General features: G+C 40.5%; 1 protein-coding gene across 1 annotated transcript in view; it reads right to left on the bottom strand.

Annotated features, from left to right (window-relative positions):
- The window catches only part of PDCL2 (phosducin like 2), a 38,926-nt gene extending 21,186 nt beyond the window's left edge, over positions 1-17,740 (bottom strand). The window contains exons 1-3 of the mRNA XM_064286316.1: positions 17,591-17,740; positions 8,476-8,596; positions 7,809-7,899 (exon numbers count right to left, since the gene is read on the bottom strand). Of these exons, the coding sequence (XP_064142386.1) occupies positions 7,809-7,899; positions 8,476-8,596; positions 17,591-17,740 (362 nt within the window). The remainder of the gene's footprint in view (positions 1-7,808; positions 7,900-8,475; positions 8,597-17,590) is intronic.
- Between the last annotated feature and the right edge of the window lie 10,092 nt (positions 17,741-27,832).

Here is a 27,832-nt window from a genome sequence, read left to right as displayed (position 1 = left end):
ATGGATTGACACAGTGGCTGCAAGAATTGGCTCAAGCATAGCAGTGATTGTGAGGACGGTACAGGACAGGGCAGTGTTTTGTTCTGTTGTACATAGGGCTGCTATGAGTCAGAACTGGCTCGATGGCACCTAACAACATAAGATTAAATAATTATGATGAAAGGATACTACCTGATGCACACCTTTCCTGACTTTAAATCACGCACTGTCCCCTTATTCTGTTTGAACGGCTGCCTGCTGGTCTAAATACAGGTTCCCCATGAGCACAATTAAGTGTTCTGGAATTCCCATTCTTCGCAATGCTATCCATCATTTATTATTATCCACACAGTGGCATGCCTTTGCATAGTCAATAAAACACAGGTAAACATGTTTCTGGTATTCTCTGCTTTCAGCCAATATCCATCTGACATCAGCAATGATATCCCTGGTCCCATAAAAAAAAAGCTCTTCTGAATTTGGCTTGAATTTCTGGCAATTCCTTGTCAGTGTACTGCAGCAACTGCCTTTGAATGACCTTCAGCAAAATTTTACTTGCGTGTGCTATTAATGATCTTGTTTGATAATTTCCCCATTTGGTTGGATCACCTTTCTTTGGAATGCGTACAAATATGGATCTCTTTCAGTTGGTTGGCCAGGTAGCTGTCTTCCAAATTTCGTGGCGTGGATGAGTGAGCACCTCCAGTGCTGCATCAATTTGTTGAAATATCTCAGTTGCTATTCTGTTAATTCCTGGAGCCTTATTTTTCACCAATGCCTTCAGTGCAGCTTGGACCTCTTCCTTCAGTACCATCGGTTCTTCATCATATGCTACCTCTTAAAATGGTTAAATATTGACAAATTCTTTTTGGTGTGGTGACTCTGTGTATTCTTTCCATCTTCTTTTGATGCTTCCTGTGTCATTTAGTATTTTCCCCATAGATCCTTCAATATTGCAACTCAAGGCTTGAATTTTTTCTTCAGTTCTTTAAGCTTGAGAAATGCAGAGCATGTTTTTCCCTTTTGGTTTTCTATCTCCAGGTCTTTGTACATTTTATTATAATACTTTACTCTGTCCTCTCAAGCCACCCTTTGAAATCTTATGTTCAGTCCTTTTACTTCCTCATTTCTTCCTTTTGCTTTAGCTGCTCGAAGTTCAAGAGCAAGTTTCAGAGTCTTCTGACATCTATTTCAGTCTTTTCTTTCTTTCTTGTCTTTTTAATGACCTCTTCATGTATGATGTCCTTGATGTCACACCACAACTCGTCTGGTCTTTGGTCACTAGTTTTCAATGCATCAAATCTATTCCTGAGAGGATCTCTAAATTCAGGTGGGATATACTCAAGGTCATATTTTGGTTCCCGTGGACTTGTTCTAATTTTCAACTTCAACTTGAACCTGCAATGTGAGCAATTGATGATCTGTTCTACAGTCAGACCCCTGGCATTGTTCTGACTGATGATACTGAGCTTTTCCATCGTCTCTTTCCACAGATATAAATTTGATTCCTGTGTGTTCCACCTGACTAGGTCCATGTGTATAGTCGCCGTTTATGTTGTTGAAAAAGGGTATTTGCAATGAAAAAGTCTTGTAAAATTCTATCATGCAATCTCTGGTATCGTTTCTAACACTAAGGCTATATTTTCCAACTACCAACCCTTCTTTGTTTACAGCTTTTGCATTCCAGTTGCCAGTAATTATCAATGCATCTGGATTGCATGGTTGATCAATTTCAAATTCTGCAGAAGTTGGTAAAAATCTTCAATTTCTTCATCTTTGGGATTAGTGGTTGGTGCATAAATTTGAAAAACAGTCACGTTAACTGGTCTTCCTTGTAGGCGTATGGATATTATCCTATCATTGACAGCATTGTACTTCAGGATAGGTTTTGAAATTTTCTTTTTGACCATGGACATGACACCATTCCTCTTCAGTGTGTCATTCCTGGAATAGTAGGCCATATGATTGTCTCATTCAAAATGGCCAATACCAGTTCATTTCAGCTAAGGCCTCTGATACTGATGTTTATGTGTTCCTTTTCATTTTTGACAATGTTCAATTTTCCTGGATTCATACTTCACACATTCTACATTCTGATTACTAATGGATGCCTGCATCTGTTTCTTCTCATTTTGAGGATTGTATTTGGGATATTAAAAAATTAGTAATCTTTCTATCTTTATAAGAACATGGAGATCTATCTGTCTTTGAAAGTTGGGAAAATTCAGCTATAAAATTATATTTTAGGGGGTTGTTGTTGTTAGATGCCATCGAGTTAGTTTGGACTCACAGCAACTCTATATAGAACAGAATGAAACACTACCTGGTCCTGTGTCATCCTCACAGTTGTTATGCTTGAGCCCATTGTTGCAGCCACTGTGTCAGTCCATCCTATTGAGGGTCTTCCTCTTTTTTGCTGACCCTCTACTTTACCAAGCATGATGTCCTTCTCCAGGGACTGATCCCTCCTGGTAACATGCCCAAAGTATGTGAAATGCAGTGTCACCATCTTTGCTTCTAAGGAACATCCTGGCTGTACTTCTTCCAAGACAGAATTTTGTTCTTTTGGCAGTCCATGGTATATTTAACCTCCCTCACCAACACCATAATTCAAAGGTGTCGGTTTTTGGGGTAGACTATTTTAAATCATGCTGTTCTACATATTATTGATTCAGTACTGAAAATTTACATTCTCTTTAAAAATTCATGTTTCATCTAGATATAAATTTGTCCTGGAATAAAGTTTACATATTCTTTTATCATTTTTTAAAAATCAGCTTCATATCTGTACTTATTTCACTTTTTTACCCTACTGCTATTTAGCTCTTCTCTCCTTTTATCTTGATCTGGACTGAGAAAACTTACCTAACTACACAGTTCTCTCAAAGAACCTACTACTTAAAAAAAAAAAACTACTATTAATTAATTAATTTTATTTTAAATGCTCTTTCTCTGGATTCTGCAGTTATTTAAATAGATTATGAATAAAATGCTTAATTAACTTATTCTCAATCTTTTTTATCTAAATAAATGTATTTAGTGATATTAATTGTCCTCCAAGTATCAATTAGGTAATGATCCCTAGTTTTTAAAAAATCAGCTTTATTGATACATAATTTACATACAATAAAATACAGTTATTTAAGTTCAATGAATTTTCACAAATGTATATCATCACAATCAAGATAGAAAATGGCATCCAAAAAATTTCCCCCATGAGTTTTTGCGGTCAATATCCCCTGCCACTGGCCCCAGGAAACAACTTATCTGTTTTCTTTTTACTTTTGTCCTTTTAAAAATTTTATAATGTAATGTCCCACATCTGGCTTCTTTCACTCAGTATAATGTTTTTGAAATTCACCAATGTTATTGTGTGTATCAGTAGTTTGCTTACTTTTATTACAGAGTAGTATTCCATTTTATGAATACACTGTTGTGGTTGTTATTGTTAGGTGCCGTTTAGTTGGTTCCGACTCATAGCGACCCTACGCACAACAGAATGAAACACTGCCTGGTCTTGGACCGTCCTCACAATTGTTGCTATGCTTGAGCCCATTGTTGCAGCCACTGTGCCAGTCCATCTCACTGAGGGTCTCCCTCTTTTTCGCCAACCCCGTACTTTACCAAGCATGGTGTCCTTCTCCAGGGGCTGATCCCTCCTGATAACATGTCCAAAGAATGTAAATACGTTCACTACAATGTGCTTATTCATTCACCTGGTAATGGACTTTTGGGCTACTCTCAGTTTTTGGCTATTACGAATATTCATGTATAAGTCTTTGGGTCAACATGTATTTTTATTTCTCTAGGGTAAATCCCAGGAATTCAATTTCTGAATCATATATTAAAAGAATAGTTAACTTTTTAAGAAACTGCCAGATTGATAAGTAGTTGTTACATCTTTTTTTTTCTGACTTGATCTTAGAAGAGTTCTAGTTCCTCCACAATCTTTTTTGTTTTTAATTGTGATGTAAATTACATACCATAAATGAAAAGCTTTTAAAATGTACAACTCTGTGATGTTTTAAAAATAATAACAAAGTTGTACAACCATTACCATCTAATTCCAAAACATTTTCATCACACCAAAAAGAAACCCAGTGAGCTTCTGTTAAGGGTGGTGGGAAAATTTGGAAATGAATAATGTTAATGGTTGTACAACATGATCAACATAACTAATGTCACTGAATTTTACATGTAAAGAATGTGGAAAAGGCAAAGATTTGTTACATATATATTTATCACAATAAAAAAAGAAAAAAAAACCCAGTATTTATTAACAGTCACTCCCTATACCCCCTCCCGTTAGCCCATAGCAAGCCCCAAGAGACAGCCCACATCTCTATGGATTTGCCTATTCTGGACACTTCATATGAATGGAAAAATACAATATGTGGCCTTTTGTGTCTGGCTTCTTTCATTTAGCATAATGTTTTCAAGGTCCATCCATGTCGTAGTATATATCAGTGTTTATTTTTATGGCTGAATACACTCATGCGTCAGTCAGTTTGTTATACTGTGGAGGCTTGCATGTCACTATGATGCTGGAAGTTATGCCTCTGGTATTCAAATACTAGCAGGGTCACCCATGGTGGACAGATTTCAGCTGAGCTTCCAAAGACAGGAAAGAAAGAAAAGAACACAATGGATATCAGGAGAGACTCTGAAACTTGCTCTTGAACATTGAGTAGCTAAAGCAAAAGGAAGAAATGATGACGTAAAAGAGATGAGCAGAAGATTTTGAAGGGCAGCTCAAGAAGACAAAGTATTATAATGAAATGTGCAAAGACCTCGAGTTAGAAAACCAAAGGTAAGAACACACTAGGCATTTCTCAAGCTGAAAGAGCCGAAGGAAAAATTCAAGCCTCTTCTCAAAATATAAAAGGATTCAACAGGAAAAATATTAAATAACGTGGGAAGCATCAAAAGAAGATGCAAGGAATACACAGAGTCACTGTATCAAAAACGATTGGTCAATGCTCAACTATTTCAGGAGGGAGCATATAATCAAGAACCGACAGTACTAAAGGAAGAGGTCCAATTTGCACTGAAGGCATCAGCGAAAAACAAGGCTCCAGGAACTGACGGAATACCAGTTGAGATGTTTCAGCAAACAGATGCAGCTTTGGAAGTGCTCACTTATCTATGCCAAGAAACCTGGAAGACAGCTACCTGGCCAACTAACTGGAAGAGATCCGTGTCTGTGCCTATTCCAAAGAAAGGTGATCCAACAGAATGCAGAAATTATCAAACAATGTCATTAATATCACACGCAAGTAAAATTTTGCTGAAGATCATTCAAAAGCCGCTGTAGCAGTACACTGACAGGGAATTGCCAGAAATTCAAGCTGAATTCAGAGGAGGACATGGAACCAGGGGTATCATTGCTGATGTCGGATGTATCCTGGCTGACAGCAGACAATACCAGAAAGATGTTTACCTGTGTTTTATTGACTATGCTAAGGCATTTGACTATGTGGACTGTGTGGATTATAACAAATTATGGATAACATTACAGAGAATAGGAATTCTAGAACACTTACTTGTGCTCATGAGGAATCTGTACATGGATCAAAAGGCAGCTGTTCAAACAGAACAAGGGGATACCGCATGGTTTAAAATCAGGAAAGGTGTGCGTCAGGGCTATATCCTTTCATCATACCTATTCGATCTGTATGCTGAGCAAATAATCTAAGAAACTGGACTATATGAAGAAGAACAGGGCATCAGGATTGGAGGAAGACTCTTTTAACAACCTCAATTATGCAGATGACACAACCTTGCTTGCTGAAAGTGAAAAGGACTTGAAGCACCTACTGATGAAGATCAAAGACCACAGCCTTCAGTATGGATTACACCTCAACATAGAGAAAACAAAAATCCTCACAACTGGACCAATAAGCAACATCATGATAAACGGAGAAAAGATTGAGGTTTTTAGGGATTTCATTTTACTTGGATCCGCAATCAACACCCATGGAAGCAGTAGTAAACAAATCAAAAGTCACATCGCATTGGGCAAATCGGCTGCAAGACACCTCTTTAAAGTGTTGAAAAGCAAAGATGTCACCTTGAAGACTAAGGTGCGCCTGACCCAAGCCATAGTATTTTCAGTCACCTCATATGCTCGCGAAAGCTGGACAATGAATAAGGAAGACTGAGGAAGAATTGATGCCTTTGAATTGTGGTGTTGGCTGAGGATACTGAACATACCATGGACTGCCAAAAGAACGAACAAGTCTGTCTTGGAAGAAGTGCAGCCAGAATGCTCCTTAGAAGCAAGGATGGCAAAATTGCATCTCATATACTTTGGACATGTTATCAGGAGGGATCAGTCTCTGGAGAAGGACATCATGCTTGGTAAAATAGAGGGTCAGTGAAAAAGAGAAAGACCCTCAGTGAGATGGACTGACACAGTGGCTGCAACGATGGGCTCAAGCAAGCATAGCAACAATTGTGAGGATGGCGCAGGACCGGCAGCGTTTTGTTCTGTTGTACATAGTTGCTGTGAGTGGGACCTGACTGGATGGCACCCAACAACAACAACCATACTTATGACTACAGACTTATTGTAGCCAAAAAGGATACAAACGAAGAGACGCATACGGTGACGTTTTGGAGGTTTCCCAATGCCAAGCTTCCTTGCCCAAGGGACATGCTAACCTCCACAGAGCAGATGTTCTCACCAAGGAGAAAGCCCTCTGAGCCTCCATTGTTCAGGGGATTTTATCAGCCTGTCTTGCATGATAGGCTAAATCATGCCTCCTGAGACTAGTTTTTATTGTCCTCCCAGGTGAGTCTTTTCTGGTCTGGCCAGCATAAATTCTCAGGTGTGATTTAGTAATCCCAGACCAAGGCACCCCAATTGCTCCAAGGGTTATTTTTCTGGAGCCAAGGAAAAAGGCCGCCTTACTTTTAGAGTAAAACTAAGTCCTATACACCACACGATTTTTCAGTTATGCCTGTTTGTTCCCGAGAGCCTTTTGATACATACTTCTCTTTGTGATTGCCATCTCATATTTCTTTAAGCATTTAATACAGAATTTGTCTATACTTTTTTTCTGACAACTACACTGTCTATAATCCTCGGGAAACTAATTTCTGCTCTCACCTATTTGCCTTATTGTGCATTTAATGAATCTTTAATTGTGAGTTCATTAAATGATCTTCATTAGTAGAAGTCCTTGGGCTTAAGTGGAAAACTTTCCTCCCAAGAAGGTTTGCTTCTACTTCCTCAGGGAGCCAGGAGGTACCTATTATTTAAAGCCTTGTGCCTTCTAAGGATGTTGGCTTAACGCAGTGTTCTTAGCTCAGTGTCCCTACTTTTCTACTGGACTATGATTCAAAATCCTGAAAGCAATGCTGTCATTGGCATCTGCCCTCACAGCAACCCCACCTCGCTCGTTAGTTTTGGGGAGTAGTTAGCAAACTCATCTATCGCTGTGAGACTGACAATATCCTCAAGGAATGTGTCTTATGCAGGATATAATTATTCTATAGAAACTATAAAAGACATCATGCTAGAAAGAGAATCATGGCCCTCTTTTTGTTGACTTTTTATTGGTATTTTCTGCTTTACTCATATATAGCTTGATGAAGTTCTGCCATATGTTACTGGTAAATTTTCTATTTAAACAAAGGTAAAAGTTTAAGAAAAATAATGAAGCCATTCTATCTCATGTAAAGGCAGTTAGTTTTAAAATGTCACTTAAAAATTAGCCTGCTTTGTTCTATCTATTCTGTAGACAAAATAGGATTTGTTCTTAGTTTTATCCTTAAAATACTTCTCCATTCAAAAATTCAAAAGTAATCCAAATGAATCACTATACCTATATATTTCAATAGCTCGCATATCTTCATCATCGAATTCATCTTCAGCTTCTTTCAACTGTGCAAGGTTCATCCTTTCATATGGTTTAACTAAAAAACACAAATTGGTGTATAATTGAATTGCTTAAAAACTATTTTTACTTTACAGTTACATATACTTAAAAATAGTATCTTATATAAATGGAAATTAAGAATATCTTTAAGCAAACCTGAAACAGCCAGAAAATAGCTTTATATGTTGAAAAACTACAATATTAAAGTGTTATCACTTTCTTAAAGTTTACAGAACTGGCAGGGTACATTTAAAAGTAGATGTGAAAATCAATTAGACCCCATAAATTTAGCTTTCTCCACATGCCTGGAAACCTTGACAAATGATACTATATAGAATTATCTAAATGGAAGGCAGTCATGAGGTAGAGGAATATGCTGATAGAAAAAAAGCTTAGGAGGTTAGAATTAATGTTATTTCAGCTATTATTAACTAGCATGTGACTTTCAACATGTAATTTAGTCATTTTAGGTATCAGCATCCTAATTTTAAAATTATGTGTGGGGTTTAAATTAAATGATTTTAATGTCCTCTCTCCTAAGTTCATGCAGTATACTATCACTGTCATAACTGTATTGTCCTCTTCATCCAGCCCATCAAATGTACAACTATACCCATTGCTTCTTTCTGTAAACGTAAAACCATTTCTTCAATTTCATCTTCTGGTTCTTCTTTTGGAGGAAGAATGCCAAAGTCTCTTAAAATTTCATTCCATTCGGTATCTTCATTTGGATCCTATATAGAAAAACATAAGAAAATTTATTAACATAGTTGGGCATTTTAATATGTATGTGTAAAACTGACATGTGGCACTTCCAAGTATGCAATTATTCATGAACTCTAGCAATAACTATATAATTAGTTTCAAAGACTAGAGTAAATTGGCCTACTCTCCCCCGTTTCCTAGCATTAATGGGACTAAATACTTTGATAAACAAGGTACGTCCTCTACCCTCAAAATATACTGAGAAGCTTAGTGAAAAATCAATTTAGAACATACATATCAAATATTAAGAGAGTAAACTCCTAAGTTACAGAAGATTTTCAGATGACTATAGTGGCTAAAACCAATTCACATCATGTACAAATGGCATTTGTTTCTCCTTCTGTGTAAGCATTCAAGACCTCTAAATGAACTTGTTTCTATTTTCAGCTATGTAGCTTTGTGTGACTGTCACCATGGGTTAAATCTTAGAAGATGCCAGGAATCTTTTCACCGTTCAATTTCTGTCTAACCATCGTTTGTTTCTATGAAAGTTTGTCCTGTTTTCCTTGTGATCTTTTTGCTACTTTTCCAGAACCTGTCTGACACCTATTAAGTATTGTCTGTTTAACCTGTTGTCCATATTCTCTGATATTTCCAGAGGAAGAAAGAACTTAATTATATACATGAGTGGATACTGTGGGAAAGAGAGTCTAAGATGGTCTTGAGGAATCTCCAACTACTGGTATTCACAGCCTTGTGTAATCCCACCTCCGTCAGCATGGGTGGTAGCTGTGACTTACTTCTAACCAAAAGAATATGGCAAAGGTGAAATAATGTCATTTCTGTGATTATATTCCATACTATTGTAATTTCCATCTTGCTAGCAAACTCTCACTGGCTTTGATGAAACAAGCTGCCGTGTTGTCAACTGACCTATGGAAACGCTTGTGTGGCAAGGAACTGAGGGCAGCTTCTGGCCAATAGCCAGCTAAGAGCTAAAGTTATCAAACATCCTAAGAAGAACTGAATCCTGCCAGCCACAATGTATTTAAGCTTGAAAGTGTATCCTTCCTCTGTTGTGCCTTTAAATAAGATCCCAACTCTTACTGACACCTTGATTGCAACCTTGTGGAAAACCCTAAAATGACATGGCAAAACCATGCCTGGATTCTTGACCCACAGAAACTACGGGATAATAAAATGTTGTTTTAAGCTACCAGATCTGTGGTAATTTCTTATGCAGTAATGGATAATTACTATAAATACCATATCATTTCTCCTTTCTATTCTTTGGACAGTTTTTTCTCTTTCCCCACTGGGTCTTTTAATGGTGTCTCTATCCAAGTGGTTTCCCGATTCTCATTCTTACTATAACTCTAATAACAATTGCAAGTCACCACCATCAAGTGTTCTGCTTTTGGTAAAAGAAAACTTGATAACTTGCATCAACCTCCCTGCTCAGTTGATGCAAGTTATCAAGTTTTCTTTTACCAAAAGCAGAACACTTGATGGTGTTAATTCAGTACAATTAGAAAAACTGGAAAAAGATAGATAAAAATCAATCTGAAGGCACTGGAGATTCATCAAGGCAGTGAAAAGAATTATAAAGAGACAAGATCTTGCAGGAAAAGGAGACCTAGAGAAAGGAGCTCTGCATTTGGGGCCACTCCCCTGGGATCAACTGCCAATTCTGGAGGAGGCCCAGAGGCTGAGAAATTGAGCAAAGCTCTACAAATCTGAGCACAGTGACTAAAGACAGAAATCAGTAAGAAGGAAATAACTAGAGGATCATCATGTATTTGGTACTTAAAAAACTTCTAAACAACCCACAAGTGAAAGAAGAAATTACATGGGCATTACAAGGGGTTAGGAACTGAATAACAATAAAATTACATTTCAAAACAATTTAGCTGTAACTAAAGCAGTTCAAAAAAGAAATTTTAGAGCCTTAATTTGAATAAATTAGGCGCATTCATGGCACAGTGGTTAAGAGCTCGGCTGCCTACCAAAAGCTCGGCAGTTATAATCTACCAGCTGCTCCTTGGAAACCCTCTGGGGTAGTTCTACTCTGTCCTATAAGGTTGCTGTGAGTTAAATCGACTTGACGGCAATGAGTTTAGTTTTTTGTTTTTTTTTTTTCTGGTTTTTACTCTAAATCAAGTTGAAGCACCAGATCTATCTTGGTATACTGTAGATGAAGGTATCCAAAGGCTTAGGGAAATTGGCATGTTAGAGTGAATTTATCAGGTTAGACCCACAGACCCACACATGGAGTGCCCAGAGGACATACATTTTACCACAATGGTGAGGAACAGATTTGTGAAGGGAGCCCCAGTGTCTTAGTCATCTAGTGCTGCTATAACAGAAATACCACAAGTACATGGCTTCAACAAAGAGAAATTTATTCTTTCACAGTTTAGTAGGCTAGAAGTCCAAAGTCAGAGCATCAGCTCCAGGAGGAGGTTTTCTCTGTCGGCTCTGGAGAAGGTCTATGTAATCAATCTTCCCTTGGTCTACGAGTTTCTTCACACAGGAACCTCAGATCCAAAGGTCCAAAGGAAACGCTCCGCTCCCAGCGCTGCTTTCTTGGTGGTATGAGGTCCCCAACTCTCTGCTTGCTTCCCTTTCCTTTTATCTCTTGTAAAATAAAAGGTGGTGCAGGCCACACTCCAGGGAAATTTCCTTTACATTAGATCAGGGATGTGGCCTGAGCAAGAGTGTTACATCCCACCCTAATCCTTTTTAACCACAGGTAGAGATTATGATTTATAACACATACGAGAACCACAAAATGGGGGACAACTACACATGTCCTAACCAAGCTGACACATATTTTGGGGGGGACACAATTCAATCCATTACACCAGCATCCTTGAAGACTGCTGTGATTGCTATTTAAGTCAGATTTGACAGTGAGAACCACCCTAACTGAAGTAAGACACCTAGCTACAATGGGGCTGATTGGACCCCGTGGTGGTAGGGGCCAAATGATGGCACTCGAACAACAAAGACAAGGTGGGCGTGGTTACTGTAATAGCAGTGTCAGAGCAGTAATCAGAATAGTCTGATTCATATGGACTTATGGTGTTGACTACTTAGTCATGGTGTCCCTAGGAGTGAAATAGATGGGAAATCTATTAAATATTTACTTGATCTGTACAAGCGTAAGAATTCTAGGTCAAGTGAACAGCAGTCTAACTTGAATTGCCAGAACAGAGAGTCACGGCCCCTCAATCAACTCTTAGATTGGAGTCAGTTTACAGATGTACAATCCCTTCAATGAAGGGGAGGGTGGGTTCCCTTAAGGAAGGACACCACTGTGCAGCCAAAAATTTATACTGTTAATATTTCTTCCAGCCTTCCCCAAAGGGACCTATGCCTTTTTACAAGAGTGACTATTCACTGGGGAAAAGGAAATAATCAGACTTTTCGAGGATTACAGGATACTGGCTCTGAACTGACACTAATTGCAGGAGAACAAAAACATCACTGTGGCCCACCAGTGAGAGTGGGGGCATATGGAAGTCAGGTTATTAACGGAGTCTTAGCTCAGGTTCATCTCACAGTGGATCCAGTGGGTCCCTGGACCCATCCTGTAGTGATTTCCCCAGTTCCAGAATGCACAGTTGGAATAGATATATTCAGCAGCTGGCAGAACCCCCGCACTGGATCCCTGACGAGTGGATTAAAAGCTATTATGTTAGGAAAAGCCAAGTGGAAGCCATTAGAGCTGCCCCTGTGTAGGAAAATAGTAAACAAAAAGCAATACTGCTTTCCTGGAGGGATTGCAGAGATTAGTGCCACCATCAAGGATTTGAAGGATGTAGGGGTGGTGATTCCCACCACATCCCTATGTAGCCTGTGCAAAAAATAGATGGGTCTTGGAGAATGACAGTGAATTATCAAAAACTTAACCAGGTAGGTGACTCCAACTGCAGTTGCTGCTACAGATGTGATTTCACTGCTTGAGCAAATTAATACATCTCCTGGTACCTGGTACGCAGCTATTGATCTGGCCCATGTCTCTTCCTCAATTCTGGTTTCAAAGGAACACCAAAAGCAGTTTGCCTTCAGCTGGCAAAGCCAGCAGTACAACTTCACTGTCCTACCTCAGAGGTATATCAACTCTCCAGCCCTATGTCATTATTTAGTCCAAAGGGACCTTGATCACCTTTCCCTTCTACATGACATCACACTGGTCCATTACATTGATGACATTATGCTGACTGGACCTAGTAAGGAAGAAGGGTCAATGATTTGGGACTTACTGGTAAAATATTTGTGTGCTAACCTATGAGTCGGAATCCACTCGATGGCACTAGATTTTTAGGAACTAAAACCAAAAACCAAACCCATTGCCATTGAGTCAATTCTAACTCAAAGCGACCCTATAGCACAGAGTAGAACTCCTCCAAGGAGCACCTGGTAGATTTGAACTGCCAACCCTTTGTTTAGCAGCTATAGCACTTAACTACTATGCCACCAGGGTTTCCATTTGTGTGCTAGAGGGTGGGAAATTAATCCCACAAAAATTCAGGCACTTTCCACCTCAGTGAAATTTCTAGGAGTCCACTGGTGTGGGGCATGACAAGATAATCCTTCTACAGTGAAGGATAAATTATTGCATCTGGCCTCTCCCACAACTCCTGGAGACCCTCTTTGGATTTTGGAGGCAACATATCCCTCAACTGGGTGTGCTATTCTGGCCTATTTATCAAGTGACTTGAAAACCTGCTAGTTTTGAATGGGGCCCAGAAAAAGAGAAGGCTCTGCAACAGATTCAGGCTGCCATGCAAGCTGCTCTGCTACTTGGGCCACATGAACTGGCTTATTCAATGGTGCTTGAAGTGCTAGTGACAGATAGAAATGCTGTTTGGAGTTTTTGGCAGGTCCCTATTGGTGAATCACAGCACAGACACTTAAGATTTTGGAGGAATGCCCTGCCATCCTCTGAAGATAACTACTGTCCTTTTGAGAAGCAGCTTTTAGCTTGTTATTGGGCCTTAGTAGAGACTGAATGCTTAACCATGGGACACCAAGTCACCAAGTAGCCTGAGCTGCCCATCAGGAATTGGGTGTTGTCTGATCCACAAAGCCATAAAGATGGACGTTCACAACAACACTCCATCTTTAAATGGATGTGGTATATACGAAATCAGGCCTGAGCAGGACTTGCAGGCTCAAGTAAGCTACAAGAGGAAGTGGCCCAAATGCCCATGGTCTCCACTCATTATACATTACCTGACCTCTTCCAGTCTACACCTGTGGCCTCCTGGGGGAGTTCCTTATGATCAGTTGACTGAGGCAGAGAAAACTCACGCCTGATTTAGAGATGGTTCTGCATGATATGCAGGCACCACCTGAAAGTGGACAAGTGGATATGCAGCACTACAGCCCCTTTCTGAGACTGTATGAAGGACAGTCATAGAAGAAAATCCTCCCAAAGGGCAGAACTTGGAGTAATGCACCTGGTTGTTCATTTTGCTTGGAAGAAGAAAAGGCCAGATGTGCAAATGTATACTGATTCACGGGCTGTGACCAATGGTTTAGCTGGATGGTCATGGACTTGGAAGGAACATGACTGGAAAACTGGAGACGAGGAGGTATGGAGAAGAGGTATGTAGGCAGACCTCTCTGTATGGGCAAAGAAATGAAGATATTTGTGTTTCATGTGAATGCTCGCTGAAGGGTGACCTCAGCTGAGGGGGATTTTAACAATCAAGTGGACAGGATGATGCGTTCTGTGGAAATCATCCATCCCCTTTCCCCAGTCACTCCCATCACTGCCCAATGCCTCATGAACAAGTGGCCATGGTGGCAAGGATGGAGGCTATTCATGGCCTCAACAACATGGACTTCTACTCACCAAGGCCAACTTGGCTACAGCCATTGCTGAGCGCCTAATCTGCTAGCAGCAGAGACCAACATTGAGTCCCTGACATGGCACCATTCCTCAAGGTGATCAGCCTGCAATCTAGTGGGAGGTTGATTATATTAGGCCGATTCCATCATGGAAAGGGCAGAGTTTTGTTCTCACTGGAATAGACACTTACTGTGGATATGGATTTGCCTTTCTGGCATGCAATGCTTCTGTGAAAACTACCATCCATGGACTTAAGAATGCCTCATCCACTGTCATGGTATCCCACACAGCATCACCTTGCATCAAGGGACTCACTTCACAGCAAATGAAGGGCGGCAATGGGCCCATGCTCGTGGGATTCACTGGTCTTACCATGTTCCCCATCATCCTGAAGCAGCAGGCTTAACAGAATGATGGAATGGCCTTCTAAGTACACAGTTATGGTGCCAGCTATGTGGCAATACTTTGAAGGGTTGAAGCAATGTTCTCCAGGAAGCTCTGTATGCTTTAAACCAGCCTCCAATATATGGTACTGTTCCTTTCATAGTGAGGATTCATGGGTCCAGGAATCAAGGGGTGGAAATAGGAGTGGTATCCACTCATTATTACCCCTAGTGACCCACTCGCAAAATTTTTGCTTCCTGTCCTGTCCCCGCAACCCTACGCTCTGCAGGTCTAGAGGTCTTAGTTCCAAAGGGAGAAATGCTCCCACCAGAAGACACAACACTGACTCCATTGACCTGGAAGTTAAGAATGCCACCCTGCCACTTTGGGCTCTTCATGACTCTGGATCAACAGGCAAAGAAGGGAATTACCATATTGGCTGGTGTGATTGATCCTGATTACCGAGGGGAAAATCAGATTGATATTACATAATGGAGGTAAAGAAAAGTATGTCTGGAATGCAGGAGATCCCTTAAGACATCTTTGTATACTACCATGTCCTGTGACTGAAGTCAATGGAAAATTACAACAACCCAATTCCAACATCACTACTAATGGCACAGACCCTTTAGGAATGAAGGTTTGGGTTATCCTGCCAGGCAAAGGACCACAACCAGCTGAGGTGTTTGCTGAGGGCAAAGGGAATACAGAATGGGTGGTGGAAGAACATAGTTCTAAATACCAGTTGCAACCATGTGACCAGTTACAGAAACGAGGACTGTAATTGTTATGAGTATTCCTTGTATGTGTGCAACAAATATTTTTGTTTTCTTCACTTATAAATTATAAGGTGTAAATGGGGCTAGTGTATTTTCAGTTGTAGCATGTTTGTTATATGATGTTAGGCACAAGTATGACTTTGTGATTATCTTTATTTAGAGATTGGTTTAAGGAGATGTGTTAATGTGCATCAGCTTGGCTGGGCCATAATTCTCAGTGGTTTGGAAGTTATGTGATGATGTAGTTATCACCATTTTGTGATATAATCACCTCCATGATGTGATTAGCTAATCAGTTGTAAGGGTAGTTTCCCCAGGGCTGTGGCCTGCATCCAATATATATGGATGTTCTAGCAAAGCTTGCTGGCATTTGCTTGCTCTGGATCCTGCATCCAGCTCATCATCATCAGACCTCCAGTTCTTGGAACTTGAGCCTGTGGCCTGCCATATTGCCTGTGACTCTTAGGATTCATCAGCCTCTGCAGCATGCTATCTAACCTGCTGATCTTGGGTTTGTCATACCCTGCAGCTACATAAATCAGGAGAAGCCTCCAGCCTGACAACTGACATGTGGACTTGGGACTTGCCAGCCTCTACAACTGCGTGAGCCATTTTCTTGAGATAAATCTTTTGCTCTCTCTCTATATATACATATACATACATACATTCTGTCTTGTCTAGTGCTGCTATAAGAGAAATACCACAAGCAGATGGCTTTAACACTGAGAAATTTATTCTTTCACAGTCTAGGAGGGTAGAAGTCCAAATTCAGGGTGCCAACTCTAGAAAAAGGTATTCTCTCTCTGTCAGCTCTGAAGGAAGGTCCTTGTCATCAATCTTACCCTGGTCAAGGAGCTTCTCCATGCAGGAACCCTAGGCCCAAAGAACACGCTCTGCTCTCGGTACTGCTTTCTTGGTGGTATAAGGTCCCCATGTATCTCTGCTTGCTTCTCTCTTTTATATCTCAAAAGAAAGTTACTTAAGACACAACCTAATCTTGTATTAGGTTGTCCTGCCTCACTAACACAACTGCTGCTAATCCCACCTCATTAACATCATAGAGGTAGGATTTACAACACATAGGAAAATCACATCAGATGACAAAATGGTGGACAATCACACAGCGTGGACCAGCCATGCTGACACACATTTTTTGGGGATGTGATGTATTCCGTAACATTCCACCCTATAGCCTCCCCAAAGTTCATGTCTTTGCCACATGTAAAACACATTCACTACATCATATCATAGCTAAAGTCTTAAATCAACTTCCAGTCCAAAATCCAAAAATTCCTCTTCATCTGTGAAATCAAGAATACAAGTTATCTCCTTCCAAGGTACAATGGTGGAACAGACACAAGGTAGACATTTCCATTATAAATGGGAGAAATTGGAGGGACAGAAGGGATAACAGGTACCAAACAAGTCAGCAGAACACATTACATTAGCCCTCAAGGCTTGAAAATAATCCTCTGTTCTCTGAGACCATTTACACAATGGCCCTGCCCTCCAGACTCCAGGTATTGGCCACTCTGCAGATTCTGCATGTAGGCCCCTCGGCCCTGGGCTTCAGCTCTGCCTTCCAGGCCCGCTGGAAGGGCAACTCTGCTCCTCAGCTTTGGGCACCCCCATTCTCCTAGTCCATCTGAGTGGCAACGCCACGCTTAGAAACTCTAAAGGCCGTGGCTCCACCGTTTTGAGACTGAGGCAGCTGTTTCCTGTGTTCCTTGTTTCCTCAGGTCCTGCTTCCTGGTACCTTGGCATCTCCACCCCTTGGGTCCCGCCATCTGTGTCTACCAAGCTTGGGTAAGTGTTCCAGAGCTGTGTAGCTCCACCAAGGAGTGCCTAGAGGCACGCTAGTCTGCCAGTAAACTCCAGCCAGAAGGCACTCAGCTCCCTTGCTCTGTGGGTCAGCATGCCTAGCTTCACTAATAACTGCTCAGAGGGATCCCACTCCGCCAGGAAGCCTCCTACACAAAGATACTCAGCTCTCTCACTCTGTTGGTTGGCTCCAGTGCTGTCTCATGCTGGTCTCCTAATTCTGCTGCTGCCACCTCTCTGCTGCCGCTTCTCACCATCTGTGCTATCTCCGGTGTAACACCTCTCCTCAATTCTTTCTGAATCCTCACTAGAATGGTCCTGGACATGCATAATACCACCAACAGTCTCTTCAGGACAGTCTAGGCTTTTACTATTAGACACTTTAAAACTCTTCCAGCCTCCATTCACAGTTTCAAAAACACTTCTACGTTTTAGGTATCCATTAGAGCAGCACCCCACTACCGGTACCAAATTCTGTCTTAGTAATCTAGCGCTGCTATGACAGATATACCACAAGTAGATGCTTTAACAAAGGGAAATTTATTCTCTCATAGTCTAGGAGGCTAGAAGTCCAAACTCAGGGTACCAACTCCATGGGAAGGCTTTCTTTCTCTGTTGGCTCTGAAGGAAGGTCCCTGTCATCAATCTTCCCCTGGTCTAGGAGCTTCTCCATGTAGGAACCCCAGGCCTGAAGGACGTGCTTTGCTCCTGCCTCTGCTTTCTTGGTGATATGAGGTCCCTGTGTCTCTCTGCTCGCTTCTCTCTTTTATATCTCAAAAGAGAGTGACTTAAGACACAACCTAATCTTATAGATTAAGTCCTGCCTTATTAACATAACTGTCACTAATCCCACCTCATTAACATCATAGAGGTAGGATTTATAACACATAGAAAAATCACATCAGATGACAAAATGGTGGACAACCACACAATACTGGGAATCATGGACCAGCCAAGTTGACACACATTTTGGGGGAGACACAATTCAATCCATAATACTTCTTACATATATATACATATTTCGCTGCTTTTGCTTTTCTAGAGAACTCAGCCTAAGACACTACCCATTCAGTTTTTTATTTCAATGATTATACTTTCCATTTCTTTATCTGTTCATTCTTGATGATTTCCTATATAAATTCCTCTTTATAATGTCATCCTGTATTTCCTGAACACTTCATTAACAGATATTTCGTATTCCATATCTGACTGTTTCAACACATGCAATCCTTGGGGATGTAACTGCTGTTTCTTGCCTGTGTTTAACATTAACACACAGTAGCTAGTATTCTTGAGCATTTGGTGATCTTTCTGAGGTCATATTTGCTTTTAAAATATGAGGCTTTCCTTCAAAAGGGGTTTGCTATTATCTGACAGGTGAGTACTGTTCCTCAGTCACCAAACCTGTTAAGCCTCTCTAGAGGATTTTGCTCATTGGATGTTTCAGCCTCAACTTCCATTCTTTAATACTGTTCCAGAAATCCATGTGTTGCTTTAGTGCTCAGCCTTAAGGGAACTCTTCCTTGCTGCCTGCAGGTCCAAAAGGCCTCTCTACTTCTTTGTTACTCCAGCCCTTGATCCTGATTTTGTTGCTCTCATCCAGGCAACATCAGTCCTGGGTCCTAAAACTACCATCCAAATGACAGTCTCCTTATTTCCCAGTCACCCCCGGTTCAACTTTGTTTGTTTGGAGGAAGGAGGCTCCCAGATTAAAAAGCCTCCAAGAGGACAATATACTATGGTCAATTTGATTGTGGGTTGTGAGAGTTTCTCAAAGCTCCTAGACACTATGACTCAGAAGTAGAACTTCCTTTTCCCTTTTGTGATTTATCCATCCATTTATGTTCAATTGTCTGTACCTACATGTTTTAGACATGTCTCATAAATATCATGTAGTTGTTTTTATTTTGTTTTGTTTTTAATGCAGTCTAAAAACTTTGTCTTTTAACTACAGCATATGGTCTATATCTTATGTAAATACTAATATATTTGGGTTTAAATCTACCATTTTATTTTGTGCTTACTATTGGTCCTGTTTTATGTTTTTAACTTCGTTGATAAAAATCAGCATGAAAACATCCCCTAAATGTAGAAATTGATCCAACCCCCACCTCCCCACTTTGCAATCTTTTCTGACACCAGCTGCCCACGTAGCACACTCTCTGACCCTAGCCACACAGAGTTAGGGCAGATCTCACAGGTTAAAAAGACACCTCCTTGAGACTGCCAAATAGGCAGATGCCAGTTGCAAGTTTGGGAGTCTACACAATATCCTCACTTTCACCTGCTGGCTCCCTCCCCCTTCTCCTTTGGGTTCAGTAATTCACTGGAATTACTCGCAAAACTCACAGAGAGGACTACACTTGCAATGATAGATTTATTATTGCAAAAGGACACAAATCAGGATCATCATAAGGAAGACACACATGAACGAGGTCTGGGAGGGTCCCCAACATAGGGTTTCTATGTCTGAAAGAGGGTACATAAGCCTCCTTTACTGACCAGGAAGCTCTCCAAACCTTTGTGTTCTGGGCTTTTATTGGCCAGTCCTGCATGATATGCTAAATCATGCCTCCCGAGGCTAGCTGATATAGGCTTACCAGATGAGTCTTCTTTGGTCTGGCCAGCCCCTAGTCACCAGCACAAACCCTTAGGTGTGGCCTGGAAGTCCCAGACCAAGTTACTCCAATTGCTCCAAGGGTTATTTCTCAGGAACCAAGGACAAGTAAGACCTTGAATATATCCCATCTGAATTTAGAGACCATCTCAAGAATAGATTGGATACATTGAACACTAATGATCAAAGACCAAACGAGTTGTGGAATGATATCAAGGACATCGTACATGCAGAAAGCAAGAGGTCATTAAAAAGACAGGAAAGAAAGAAAAGACCAAAATGGATGTCAGAAGAGACTCTGAAACCTATTCTTTAATGTCAAGTAACTGAAGCAAATGGAAGAAATGATAAAGTAAGAGAGCTGAACAGAAGATTTCAAAGGGCAGCTCGAGAAGACAAAATAAAGTATTATAATGACATGTGCAAAGACCTGGAGTTAGAAAACCAAAAGGGAATAACAGGCTTGGCATTTCTCAAGCTGAAAGAACTGAAGAAAAAATTCAAGCCTCAAGTTGCAATACTGAAGGATTCTACAGGGAAAGAAGATGCAAAGAATACACAGAGTCACCATACCAAAAAGAATTGTTCGACATTCAACCATTTTGGGAGGTAGCATATGATCAGTAACTGATGGTACTGAAGGAAGAGGTCCAGGCTGCACTGAAGGCATTAGCGAAAAACAAGCCTTCAGGAATTGATGGAATACCAATTGAGTTGTGTGCTGGTTAGGATTGTGTGTCACCTTGGCTGGGCCATAATTCTCAGTGTTTGTGTGTGATCACTCCCATGATTGAATCTACTGTGAGTAGCCAATCAGTTGAAAGGGAGTTTCCTCGGGGATATGGCCTGCATCCAAATATAAGCAGACATTCTGGCTTTTTTGCTCACTCTGGATCCTATGCTGCCTCCTGTTCATCTCACCTCCAGCTCTTGGGACTTGAGCTATCAGCTTATCTGCAAATCTTGGAATTTGTTGATCTTCACAGCCTGAGAGCAGGAGCTCCGCTCTCCAACCTGCCAGTTTTGGGTGTGCCAGCTCCTGCAACTACGTGAATTGAGAGAAGCCTCCATCCTGATTACGGACTTGGGATGTTTCAGCCTCCACACTCACGTGAGCCATTTCCTTGATATAAATCTTTCTATATATTTATATGCTTTACTGGTTTTGCTTCTCTAGAGAACCCAGCCTAAGACGAGATGTTTCAACAAACAGATGGAGTACTGAAGTGGTTACTCGTCTGTGCCAAGAAATTTGGAAGACGGCTACCTGGCCAACCAACTGGAAGAGAGCCATATTTTTCCCTTTTCCAAAGAAAGGTGATCCAACAAAATGCAGAAATTATCAAACAATATCATTAATATCACACACAAGTAAAATTTTGCTGAAGATCATTCAAAAGTGGCTGCAGCAGGACGTCAACAGAGGACTGTCAGAAATTCAAGCTTGATTCAGAAGAGAATGTGGAACAAGGGATATTACTGCTGATGTCAGATGGATCCTGGCTGGAAGCAAAGAATACCAGAAAGATGTTTACCTGTGTTTTATTGCCTACGCAAAGGCGTTTGACTGTGTGGATCATAACAAATTATGGATAACATTGTGAAGAATGGGAATTCCAGAACACTTAACTGTACTCATAAGGAACCTGTATATAGATCAAAAGACAGTCATTCAAAGAGAACAAGGGGATAGTGCATGAATTAAAGTCAGGAAAGGTGTGCGTCATCATCATACTTATTTAGTCTGTATGCTCAGCAAATAATCTGAGAAGCTGGACTATATGAAGAAGAACAGGGCATTAGGATTGGAGGAAGACTCACGAACCTGCGTTACGCAGATGACACAATCTTGCTTGCTGAAAATGCAGAGGACTTGAAGCACTTACTGATGAAAATCAAAGACCACAGCCTTCAATATGGATGGCACCTCAACATAAAGAGAACAAAAATCTTCACAACTAGACCAACAAACAACATCGTGATAAATGGAGAAAAGATTGAAGCTGTCAAGGATTTCGTTTATTTGGATCCACAATCGACACTCATAGAACCTGCATTCAAGAAATAAATGACGCATTGCATTTGGGCAAACGTGCTGCAAAAGACCTCTTTAAAGTGTTAAAAAGCAACGATGTCACTTTAAGGACTAAGGTGTTCCTGACCCAAGCCATGGTGTTTTCAATCACCTTATAAAATGCATCTGAAAGCTGGATAATGAATCAGGAAGACCAGAGAAGTATCCACGCTTTTGATTTATGTATGGTGTTGGTGAAGAATACTGAATACACCATGGACTGCCAAAAGAACAAACAAATCTGTCTTGGAAGAGGTACAGCCAGAATGCTTTGTAGATGCAAGGATGGCGTGACTATGTCTCAGATACTCTGGACATCTTATCAGGAGGGACCAGTCCCTGGAGGACATTATGCTTGGTAAAGTAGAGGGTCAGTGAAAAAGACGAAGACCCTCAACAAGATGCACTGACACAGTGGCTGCAAAAATGGGCTCAAGCATAACAACTCTGAGGATGGCGCAGGATCGGGCAGTGTTTCATTCTGTTGTACACGGGGTTGCAACACCACCAAGGACAAAAGCCATCCTTACTTTGGGTAAACCTGAATTCTTTACCCCACAGTAATACATCAACTTCATATACTTCTCTTCCAACTAATATATTATTCTTAAGATAATATTTTTTCTTAGCCCCACAATACATTATCATTATTATTATTATTTTATTCAGTCAATTTTTATTTAGACTTACCTGTGTATTTAACCATGTTCTTTGCTTTTCATTTCTTTTTGAATCTCAGACCTCCTGTTTGGAAACATTTTCCTTTTGGCTTTGAGAATTTCCTTTACTGAGAGCCTGCTAGGGCCTGATTCTCTCAATTATTAGAATGTTTTTATTTTGCTCTCTCTTGAAAAAGAATTTCTCTGAGTATAGTTTTTTTCTTCCAACACATTGAAAAAATGTTTTCACTATCTTTTGGATCCACTGTTGCTGCTGAGAAATCAACTGTCAGTTTCAGGCTTTTGAAGATTATCTAAATGCATTTAAGATTATCTTTGTTTCTAGTTTTCTGCAGTTTTGCCATAGTGCATCTAAGTGTGTGTTTCTTTTTATTTATCCTGTGTGGATTCAGTAGGCTGTAGAAAGGTATTTTTCAACAGTTCTAGAAAATTCACAGCAATTATGTCTTCAAATATTTCTTTACCTCTTTTGCACCTCTCTTTCTGAGATGCCAATTTAACATATGCTAGACTTTCTTACTCCCTTCTCCTTATTTCTTAATTTCTTTTATGTTTTTTCATCTTTCTATGCTTCTAATCTATCTGATAAAGCCACCTTAGTCCTCAAAGTGACATGTTTGCGTTATAACACTTTAAAGAGGTCTCTTGCAGTAGATCTGCCCAATGGAATATATATTTGATTTCATGACTGCTGTTTCCAAAGCATTTTTAATTTTATTTATTGCAATTTTTCATTTTTAGAAGATTGAATTGTCTCTTTATCAAACCTTTAAGGTCACTTTTTATAGTCTCCTAGTCCCTACAGATAAGTTCAAACTGGCTATTTATTTCTTTAAACACAATAAGCATAGTTTTAAAACCTGTTTCTGATCACTTCAATACCTGAAACCTCTGAAGATCTGCATTTGCTGGTTCATGTTCATCATGCCTTGTTTCTTTGTGTGCTTGGTTATTTTTGATTAATTTCTGCTTGCTGTTCTTGAAAACATATCTGTGGAAATATCTTGAAGCCTAAGATAAAGATGTCCTCCTCCACAGAGGATTTATATTTACTTCTTCCAGGCAGTTGGGGACACTATAGTATATAACTAATTTAAATAAAATTCACAATTTGAGATTTGCTGGACCACCCAAGCAATGAAACACAGGTTGCAAATCCATGTTATGTACTGGCCTGGGCGACAGGTTTTTGAAGACAAGTTTGATTTTTTACTTTTTTTCCTCTGCTCCACTAAGCACCAACATAATCCTCCCTGAACCTCCCCCTAGAATTTACCTCTGGTTCACCCTTCTTAACGTGGGAAAAGTCTCTATCAGTGTCCCAACCTTTGATGGACTGTATCTTTTGGTCTTCCTTACCCCACAATTATACCCAGGACCAAAACACAGATTGCTAATGCCTTCACAGCAAAAAATGGCTTTGGGGCTCCAGAACTCCATTCACCTGGATTTCCCCTTTCCCTTAGATTTTCATCTGATAGTTTCTTACTATCTTGAAATTCCTTTGATGCTTTTAGAGAGCTATGTTTTACACTCTTGCCAGCATTTTTCCCTGGTATCCAAATAAACTAACCCACTACTATCAGAAACAAAAATTCCAGCAATTACCCTTAAAAAAAAAACCCTCCCTGCACTTCATACCTACTGCCATCCTGTCTCACTTCTCTCTTTAAAAAATTGTCTCTATATGCTGTAACTATTTCCACCTCCCATTCACCCTTCATCCCACTCCAAGTTGGCTTTTACCTCCAACACTCCGTAAAAACTGCTCTGGCCAATGTCACCTATGAGCTCTACCATGTTATTTCCAGTGGGTATTTGTTGTATTTGGTCTTTCAAGCTGCATTTTGGTGTTAATCATTCTTTTCTTTTGAAACACTTTTTCTTGATATTCATGACACCATGTTGTTAACGCTTTTATTCACATCTCTCTGATTGTTCCTGCTTAACTGATTTAGGAGTCAGTTGCTATGGGATTTATGTAACAATAAATGCTCTGTATTCTGTCCTTGCCTTCATTTTTAGAAATTATCTATGAAATTTATCTGATAGAAATAGGTACCACAATCTATTTGTTCAAACTACTACAGCATGTATCATTGCATGTTTCCCTCTTATTACCTCATAGTAAGATCTTTGAGAACAAGACCGCATCTAAAACTTAAGTACTGAATAAACAGTTTCTGAATAAATAAACTATGGTTAATGTGCTGTTGACTCCACTTTCAATTCCATTTCAGCCTAATTCTTGATGAGCAGATGCAAACCAGGACAGATTTTCTATGTTTTCACACATTGCATAAGATGTACATGTTTAGGCATCTATTATTAACATGAAAGACCTATCTATCCAGAATTATATGGCACAGTGGTTAAGTGCTTGGCTGCTAACCGAAAGGTCAGTGGTTTGAACCCACCAGAACCTCTGCCAGAGAAAGATGTGGCAGTCTGCTTCTGTAAAGATTTACAGCCTTGAAAACCCTATCGGGCAACTCTACTCTGTCCTATATGGTCACTATGAGTCAGAATCAACTTGATGGTATTGAGTTTGGTTTTTTGTTTGTTTTTTTTCAAATATTCTAATAAATTATACAGTTTATACAAATGCCAAAATTAAATATGTAAAACAGGAAAAATCACAGTTGTTGTATTTGGAGGAGTAGGTGGGACGAAGCTGTTTCTTTAAGTCAAAAGTGAGAATTTTACTCTGCTAAAAACAAACAAACAGAAGTACAGGGTTCTGACTGGTAAGAAAGCTTCAGACAGAGAGAAAGGGCTTCCTAAGGTACAAAAGGAAGCTGAAGACAGCTTGTAAATGCAAAAGGTTGGTGGTTGGAATCCACCCAAAAGTGCCTTGGAAGAAAGGGTATGGACAGAAGAGGGGCTCCCACAAATGCTAAATCATCTCCTATGCCCAATTCCAAGGGACCCCCAAGATTATGCAGTATGTCAGGGGGCAAGACAATCAAGGTGTCAGCTTCAATGGGTAGCAAAGTTTGCCAATGAAATGAAGACTTCCCAGACAGAGGCACAAAAGACCTCCACCCTAAAATGGCTGGCGGGGTATACGATAATCAGTTTCTTGCCAGAACAGGGACATCAACAAATATACAGGTTCATGTCCCATCGACACCACAGATGTAGACAAGAGCAAGGACAAGGACCCCTAGGACAGAGGCAGTAGGAAGCTTCTAGGCAAGAAACTTCAGGACGGGCTACACAGTAAGAATAGTTAATTCTGGGAGCCCAACACAGTAGGAAGGTTCTAGGCAAGAAACTTCAAGTGCGGACAAAACAGTAAGACTAGTTAATTCTGGAAGCCCAACGTAAACAAGGACTCCTAGGACAGAAGCAGTAGGAAGTTTCCAGGCAAGAAACTTTAGGTGCGGGCTACACAGTAAGACTGACTAATTCTGGAAGCCCAGGCCTGAGAAGGGACGCTTTCTCCCAGCAGTGATTTAACATAGGGGGCACAGGAGACATCCTACTCTGTTCCTTTCCAGATGGGAAACCAAAACTCGGTACCACCAGCCCCGCCTCTGGGATGTATCCTCAAAAATTGAGACAGGTTTGACCCTCAAACCCTGAAGAAAAAGAGATTAGTCTTCTTTTATCACACTGCTTGGCCGCAATATAAATTGAGAGATAGAGAAATCTGGCCAGAACCAAACAACAGGCACCTTAGACCCAAACCCTACTAACCCACAAAACAACACAAACCCTACAGCTACACCCTTGTATACCAAAAAAAATTTGGTCCTCCTCCTCCTCCCTACTTCAATTCCTTGCCCACAGCACCTTCACCACCCTACCTGTGTCCCCTTCAAGAAGTGACTGGGCCTAATGGACCAGTCAGAGTACAGGTTCCCTTTTCAATACAGGACTTAAGAAAGTTAAAAACAGAACTAAGAAGTTTCTCTGATGACCCTAACAATTATATAGAAAAGTTTAGGAATTTAACACTCACCTTTGTTTTGGGTTGGAAAGACATAATGATAATCTGTAACCAAATGCTCACCCAGGGGGAAAGATTAAATCTCTCCGAGGCAGCTAGATGATCTGCAGGATGGGCTATATATACAAAACCAACAGGCCTACCCCATGGGCACCACCACAGTCCGAAGCACAGATCCGAGATGGGTTTATATATAATACCCAAAGAGACAGGTAGACAAGAGACCACATGTTAGTGTACCTGGCTGAGAGAATGAATGCCTACAGAATAAAACCTACCAATTTCAATAAACTGGCCACTATCAACCGAGGGCCCCAAGAAAACACCATTCCTTGGTCCTTTAATGTCTTTGATTCTTCTTTTACTATTTGGGCCCTGCCTCTTTAAAATACTCACTCGTTTTATATCCTCCAGGTTACAAAAGTTTCAATTGCAAATGTCTGTAATTCAGACATCTTCAAATAATACAAGTCCTGAAAGTCCTTTAGATCAACCTGCCCAACGCCTCCTCAGCTCCCAGCTCCCGAAGTCAAGTTAACCCCGCCCCCCCATTACAGAACAAGTGTCACTCCTAGGGCCAGCTCTAGGCCCCATTAACAGCAAGAAGCAGCTACAGAAGACAGACCACTCCCCTTCAGCAACCCCAAAGATTTGGGAGAATCGCACTTGAGGGGGAAAGATGTAAGGGGGAGGTAGACAGCTTGCATTCAGGAGGAAGAAGAGACAGGGGGTGGTGACATTCCTCAATAAGGTAGTCCCTAACTTGATAAGGTCCCTGACTTGGCTGTTAAAGGTTAACAGGGAGAGATAAGGGGTATAAAACACTAAGAAAACCACTATCGGGGCTCTCAGACTCTATATCTGAGTAGCCTGCTTGACGCTCCCTAGTCGAGTGTACTTTTGCTACTCACCCTCTGCTAGCTAATAAACCTCTGCTAGCTTGGCGCTATTTGTCTCAGTGTTTGAATTCTTTCCTACACCGAAGACAAGGACCAAGGCTATTCTCTCTGGTAACAATTAAAGCCAATGAAAAGCCTATGGAGCGGCAGTTCTACTCTGAAACACATGGGTTCACCATGAGTCGAAATCTAC

This window comes from Loxodonta africana, chromosome 5 (assembly GCF_030014295.1).
Source record: "Loxodonta africana isolate mLoxAfr1 chromosome 5, mLoxAfr1.hap2, whole genome shotgun sequence".
Classification (NCBI taxonomy): Eukaryota; Metazoa; Chordata; class Mammalia; order Proboscidea; family Elephantidae; genus Loxodonta; species Loxodonta africana.
This window is presented reverse-complemented; position numbering and strand designations above follow the sequence as displayed.